This window comes from Malurus melanocephalus, unplaced genomic scaffold, assembly GCF_030028575.1.
Source record: "Malurus melanocephalus ecotype Western Australia unplaced genomic scaffold, MMel_1.1 scaffold_212, whole genome shotgun sequence".
In the NCBI taxonomy this organism is placed as follows: domain Eukaryota; kingdom Metazoa; phylum Chordata; class Aves; order Passeriformes; family Maluridae; genus Malurus; species Malurus melanocephalus.
The window spans coordinates 916,007-923,111 of record NW_026623444.1 but is presented as its reverse complement, the minus strand read 5'-3'; the positions used below and the strand labels follow the sequence as shown (position 1 = coordinate 923,111).

The following is a 7,105-nucleotide window of genomic DNA, read 5'->3' as shown; positions in this document are numbered from 1 at the left end:
GTAACTCTTTGCAGTTGTTGCTCAGTGTGCAAACAGCATCACTCAGTAACACCGAGGGAAGGGGAAACTTGTATGAAAACCAACAAAAACTCTGAGTTTGACACTGGTGYCTTTGGCAGGCCACTGAAAGCCTCTCCTGGCCCATTCTCCCTCAGGAAAGCCCCTCTCACAGGGCCCTGCAGTGTGGGGCTCGGGCTGTCATGCGGGACCGTGTACAAAGCCTCACAGGACTCTGGGCACATTAAGGGTTACAAGTGCCCWTGTCCAGGGCTGCTCCATGTCACTTCCAGTGGGGTTGGCTGGTRAAGGGGTGTCGGGGTGGCCCTTTGTGACACAGGCATGAGGTGTCAGAGCCCTTGGTGATGTGGGACATGGTGGTGCCCAGTGGCCTTTGTGACATGGCAGAGCCCCGCCCTGACAGASGGGTGTCTGAGGGGCACAGAGCCCTGRGGTGCCCAGTCCCAYRAGAACGTCTCTCTCAGGAGGAAGCAGCTCCCCTGAGAGCCTCTGTGGCARAGCACGATGGAGATGCTGACAGAGGAGGCGAAGCCTTGCCTTCTCTTGCCATGGAGCAGCCGAGCCTGAGGATGAGGCCTCAGATGGCAGCCAGACCCAGAGTGAGAGGCCAGTGCTGGGATGGGGCTGGAGGCCACGGCCTGGGGGTCAGGGCTGGGCTGGTGTCTGTGCCTGGGCAGTCGCCTCCTTGCCCCCCAGCCAGGGCACAGATCCATTGCCCTGCCCTGCACAGCCTCTGCTGCCCCCCAGCCCCTCCCCTGGGTGGGTGGAAGCCCTCAGGGAGCAGTGGAGGGGGCAGTGGTGGGGCAGAGCTGCCAGGGCTGCGGATTCTGGAGTGGGACTTGGCCAGGTTGGAGAGAGAGTGGGAGCCCCACATGGGACAGGAACTGCCCCAGTGTGGAACTGAGAGTGTTCAAGAGCTGGACCAGTGGGAATATGAGAGATACCAACGGTCGTCCCAGTGGAGAGATGTGAGAGTCCAAAAATTGTTCCCTTGGGAATATGGGAGATACCAGGAATCTTCCTGATAGGGAACTGAGAGTGTCCAAGAACTGTTCCCTTGGGAATATGAGAGATTTCAGGAGCCTTCCCAATGGGGAAAGGAGAGTGTCCCAAGCTCTATGAATGGGAATGTGAGAGGTACCAGGAGCCTTCTCTATGAATGGGAATGTGAGACATACCAGGAACCTTCCCAATGTGAAAATGAGAATGTCCAAGAACTTTTCTGTTGGGAATATGYGGGACACAAAAAGCTTTTCCAATGGAGAAATGAGAGTCTCCAAAAGCTTTACCAATGGGAATGTGAGAGATACCAGGAGCTTTCCCAATGGGAAGGCTCCACTGACCAAGAGCTGTCCACAGGGGATGTGAGACAAGACCCAGAGCTGTCCCAAAGGGGACACAAGAGAGACAAAGAGGAGCCGCAGGAGGACTGGGAACAGATCACCATCCACACCATCTGGGTAAACCCCAAGTCCCCCCAGCTCCTGCGGGGCCATGACAGGCGCCTCAGTCAGCCGCCAGCAGTCCCCAGGGAACATTTGTCCCACTTCATGCGGGCACTGCRGGGGCTGTTCCGCTGGCCCTGCCTGAGAGCTCAGCCAGACAATTAGCACCAAATGATCAATATTAGTCAATAATAAGATAAAAGATTATATTGATGTTTGATAAATACAAAACCAGAATATCAGTTTAAGATACAAATGTAAATATTGTGTATTATTTATTGTTTATAATGTCTATATATAAATATTGAGAAATAATATATTTTGAATATTATATGTAACATATGATATAGGACATTACAGCTTACATATAAATGTAACATCTAAAGAAACAGATATTATACTATAAAAATAGAAAAATAATTTAGAAAATAAATAATATATGAAATTARTAAGAGAACCATATAACGGTTAGACAATGAACATTAATACCTTTTATACTAAAATGTATAAATAGTGAAAAATTTTGATAGTCACTGTGGATTTGTGGATTTGCCACCCAGCATCTCTTTCTGTGCAGAACTGTAAATAAAGGAAATACCTGAACTCTGTGTGGGGATTAGCCTCTCGCCCATGGGGTGAAAGAATCCATTTTGGGACAACAGCTTTGCCATGGACACATTAACTAATAAAAGATGCTGCTTTTCCAGCCGTGCTCACCTGTGCCTGGTCCACGTCAGGAACCAGATGGGTGCAGGTAAAGCAGCAGAGCTCTGGAACTCGGCTGCTGCACGGTCTCTGTGGCCAAGAAAATCCCCACGTCAGCCATGAGAGCCTCTCTGGGAACAAGCAACGAATCCCAGAGGCACCTCTCAAGTCAGATCCCCGAATCCCTGTACCAAGGAATTGTCATCCAGATGTTTTGGAAATCTCCTGGAGCTGTTTGGACCAGCTGTGTGGTGTTCCCAGTGTACACCCTCCAAGCTGAATTCCCCCACAAGGACAAGGGTGGCTGATTTGGAGATGTCCCTTGGTTCTTTAAAGAATCATTTGTTGGTGTTGTCACCCTGGCTGGGTGGCCAAGAGTAGCCTCCCTCAGAACACTGKTAGGGAATTCCTAGAGGATAGAAAGCAGCTATAAAGACCACAACCATGTAACACTTATCTGTGAAGTACAAAGTTGAAATATATATTGCTTTTGGCTACAACACAGCCATTAATTTTTTTTTTTTTTTTAATTATTTTATTTTAAATGGGACCTGCAATGGAAATTGGGACAGGCTAAAGTTCTATGTTCTCATTTTTGGAAGAAGGAGCTGCTAGTGTAAATTCTAGCTGCTAGTGTAAATGTTTTGGAGGAGAAGCTACATTTCCTATGCTGCTGAAAACCTCTCCCAGAAAGAAAAACAAAACAAAACAAAAATCCAAACCAAACCAACCAAACAGAAAACAACAAAAGCCCTCCCCAACCCAAATAAAAACAAAAACACAACACAAAAAAAGAACCACAAAAAAAAAAACCACCAGAGCAGAGAAGTGAAATCAAAACTTCAGAGTATCCAGAAATGAGGAACTGCTGTCACTGAAACATTATTAAAACCACCCACCTCAATGCCCTGAATTCTAGTCATTGTTCAGCATTTCACTGCAGCTAAGAAGAGACCACATAAATCACAGTCATATATTACTTCCCTCCAGGTACTATGTTTAAGTAAAAGCATCAGCTTCTCTTTGCTTGGCTGGGTGGATTGCACTTGGTCAGAGTTTTCCTTTAAGCACAGCCTGCCTAAAAAAGAGCATCTTTCACCTCTCTTTTCCTTTCTTGTRTTTTGCTTTAAAATATAGTGGAAACCTTCCACTTTGAGTTAGGTAACACTGCACAAAGAACATGAAAAAACAGTTGCCACTGAGAAACTGAAAATGTTACCTATTATTTGATCAATATATCCTACGGCTGCCATCAAATTGGACTGCTAGGGGATCCAGGGATTTTTGAGAGATGTGTCAGGACCCTGAAGTGCTTCTCATGCTCTTAAATGGAGAGATAAAAAAGGAACTCTGTCCAGGTATTTTGTTCTTTATGGGATTGGTTGTCATGTTCACACAGGAGGTAAAAATGGGAGCATCTAAAAGGTGTTCCTAAATGGGTGGGGGGTATGAGGGACCTTCTTGTGTGGAATGCTGCTGCTGGGTATATTTGAAATGGAACCTGTCCCTGGCAGTGTAGGAAAGGAAGGTCTGGGATGTTAGGGACAAAGCTGCTGGTGTCCACCCAAGGTGACCTCTACCCCTGTCTGTGGCTTCCAGCATCTGCCCAGGACAGGAAAGCACTGAAATGTTGGCTATTTCTAGAGATGCAGAGGATCTGGAAAGCCACTGCTGCCACCTGCTGTGTCATCCCGCTTTTAAATCCACAAACTCACGCTCTGAGTAATGTCACTGCCTAAAACTCATGGCTTCCCATGGGATTTGCCTACTGGGGTTAGAAAAAGATGGGTTGCTGTGCAGGTTTGAACCTTATTGCATRGTGGTGACCTCAAGTGCTGCAAGAAGCACCCAGAGGTATTTCCCAGCACTTACCCAGCSCAGGAGAACGCAGGAAATCACTTCCTGCCTGCTCCTTGTGGTTGACATTGTCACCTGGAATGGAGAGTATCGACCTCCACTGCTGCAGGTTTTTTCCCCCCAGATTAATTTTTCAGGATTAGGATTCCATGAAAAAGCTTTTCACTTCTTCCTAGGAGGCAGTTCCTTTAAAATTGCTCAAGTTGTGGGCRCAGAGTTGAAGTCCCACTGTCAAACCAGCTCTGCAAGATTGTTTCTAATCTGAAAAGTGATTGAAAAAGTGGCAAGTGATTATTTCTCCATGATTTCTTCAGATCAGAGGGTTACCAAAATACTTGAGAGYCCTCTGCCTAACATATTTAAGCACTGGGTCATGAACAAATGAAAACAAACCTGATGATAACTATTCAGCGCTGCAGATTATCARCATGCTTCAATCCAGTCCAGGTGTCTCAGCTTCATCTCTGAAAAAGCRAAAACACCATGGAGTTAAGGACTATTTTGCAGGAATTTGTGCTGTAAAAGGTTCTCAGGGTGGTTTGATCTTTGATTCAGGGGACAGGCATGCAGCTTTTACTGTTGCAAAGAGCAGAACACTTGCACAGAGCGTGAAGAACAGAGCAAATGTAAAAYGTGAAAACGTTGTACTTCATGGTAACTGCTGAACAGAAATTGGAGTACAATTTAATTGTAATTGATGTGAGATTAATTGTGGCCTGGAGCAGAAGGCAGTGACTGTCAGACTGCACAGAGGCTCAAGGGCTGCCTCAGAGCTTGGCACTCTGAGGATTGCCAGCCATTAGCACTGTAATTATGTTATTTTTATAATTCAGGCATGTAGCAAAGGGTGATTACGATGCAAAGGAATAAATGTCCTGCCAGTAACACGAGCACCAGCTGAAAACATTATGATTATTATTAAGAAGAATGACTTAATGTGGAAAAACATTGAAAACAGCTATTAAAGTATTCAGTTTGTACCCACCTCACCAGTAACAAGGTGCTAAGGAGCAACCACTGAGCCTRCCAAACTAATTTAAATGGGTTTTTGGCAGTGTCCCTGGGCTATGGAGCATTTGCAAACCAGCAAGAAACTTTAGGGACTGGTGAGGGACACAACACCAGAAAGCTGCTGGGAATGCAGCAGTGACAAGTGGCAGACATGGTTGGAAATTTGAAGCTTCCAAGCTTCATTTGAAGTTTCAAAAGGGGGCTTCTTCAGGCAGGAACCACAGAACTAATGTTTAAGTGATGAGAAAAATGTAAAGGAAGATTTGTACAGGTGGGTTCRGTCTAGGGAGGAGGGAGTTAATGAGGGTGGTAGTCAGACACATAATGGAGTGGCTTGAAAAGGATAGTGATGAGTTATTCTCCATGTCATTGGATTRGTCCTTTGGGGTTAATTCCATGTATTTGGGGATTATTAGAATAAGTTTGCTGCAGGAAGCAACTGAAGCTGTTCGATCTGCCATGTGGGAGACTTCTGAACAACAGGGCGGCAAACAGCAGTTAAGAACAATCCAGGCACCTGCTGTGCTTCAAAAAAAAGGAAATTGAATAACTGTTTCTACAGTTTCCTTACAATATGTTTGATTCTATAGTGAACATGAACAACACTTAAGCTTGCACGAAGTCACTACATTTTTTAAAGTAAGTTAAACTTACAGGAAGAAAAATAATTAAACTATGTAGATTTGCAGCTTAAATTTGGTAAAATAATTCAAGTAACTGGATCTTTATGTGTTAGCTATTCTGGGTTGTCATGTTATGTATTGCTATTCTGGGTTGTCAACATCACTAAAACCAACTCAAAAAATGCAACTGTTCTTTCCATACTYTCTCTGAAGAGAAGTAATGTTACTAATAAACTAACATCAAAGTAATTTGCTTTGTTGCCTGTGATTTTATATTTAGATTAAGTTATATTTGCATATTAGTATATAAAGGGAACCAAAAGAGAAGACATACTAAAAAAAAACAAATGAAACCAACCCCCTAAAAGTGTTAATGGTAATGTATACTCACTTCCAAAAATCCTGGTATTTTATGACTGACTGCCTGAACATTGTAATTCTAAACCAGAGTATTTTTTTCCACTKCTCATCAAAATACCTATTTGTTTTGAGATTAGAATAAAGCCACAGAGAGGGAAGAAAGATTAAAAACTGCATATGACTTATTTTACAATTGTTCAGATACTTATTGGGTTCTGGAGACAATTTAATGGAGTCATAGATATAAAAATATAGAATTGTCTTTATTAATGAGGGACGCATTTGTTCAGATCAGGTTTCTTGGGATACAGCCTTCTATTTGGATTTCAGCTGGCCAGCCATTGTATCTGTTCTTCGTCTTGTCAGAGTGGTTTATCTGTAAAAATAAAATAATTTAAAAAAATCAATATTTAATATTTTCTATTTATATACCAGTTTGTCAAACCTCATGCAAGAGGACAGGGTCATGATGGAGGATTGGGAAGCTGAGAATGTTGCACATCTTGTTTAACATAATGGGTGAAGAGTCTCCCAAAATCTTTCTCACACAGAGTGCTTTATTTATTTCCCAGATGGCTGTCATGATATACATTAAATTGAATATCTTTGTCCAGTAGGAAGTCTGAAATATGAAGAATATTGMAACAATGTTCTGCACCAGCCTGAGCAAGGGGTGACCTGCTGGCGAAAAGCTCTGTGGAGAAGAACCTGGGTGTCCTGGTGGGCAATGAGCTGTTCCTGACCAGTGGGGACAGAGAGGACAATGGTATCCTGGGGGCATCAGGAGCATTCCCAGCGGGTCAGGGAGGGATCCTGCCCCTGTGCCAGCCCGGGAGGCTCCTCTGGGTGCCGTGTCCAGCTGTGGCCCCTCAGAGGAGCCCAGCAGGGACAGGGAGCTCCTGGAGCGGGGCCGGCCGAGGCTGCGGAGATGAGGAAGGGCCGGGAGCAGCTCCGTGCCCAGGAAAGGCTGAGGGAGCYGGGGCTGCTCAGCCTCCAGAGGAGCCCCAGCCCAGAGGGGCCCTCGGCCCTGGCTGTCCCTGGGTGCAGGGAGGGCTCCGAGCAGGGCCCGGGCTCTGCTCCGGGGGG

At 45.1% G+C, this 7,105-nt stretch overlaps 1 protein-coding gene across 1 annotated transcript in view; it reads right to left on the bottom strand.

Annotated features, from left to right (window-relative positions):
* Nucleotides 1–6,013: 6,013 nt before the first annotated feature.
* The window catches only part of FAM3B (FAM3 metabolism regulating signaling molecule B), a 6,444-nt gene continuing 5,352 nt past the window's right edge, over nucleotides 6,014–7,105 (bottom strand). Inside the window, exon 7 of the mRNA XM_057373990.1 lies at nucleotides 6,014–6,395. Within this exon, the coding sequence (XP_057229973.1) occupies nucleotides 6,306–6,395 (90 nt within the window). The 3' untranslated portion in view covers nucleotides 6,014–6,305. The remainder of the gene's footprint in view (nucleotides 6,396–7,105) is intronic.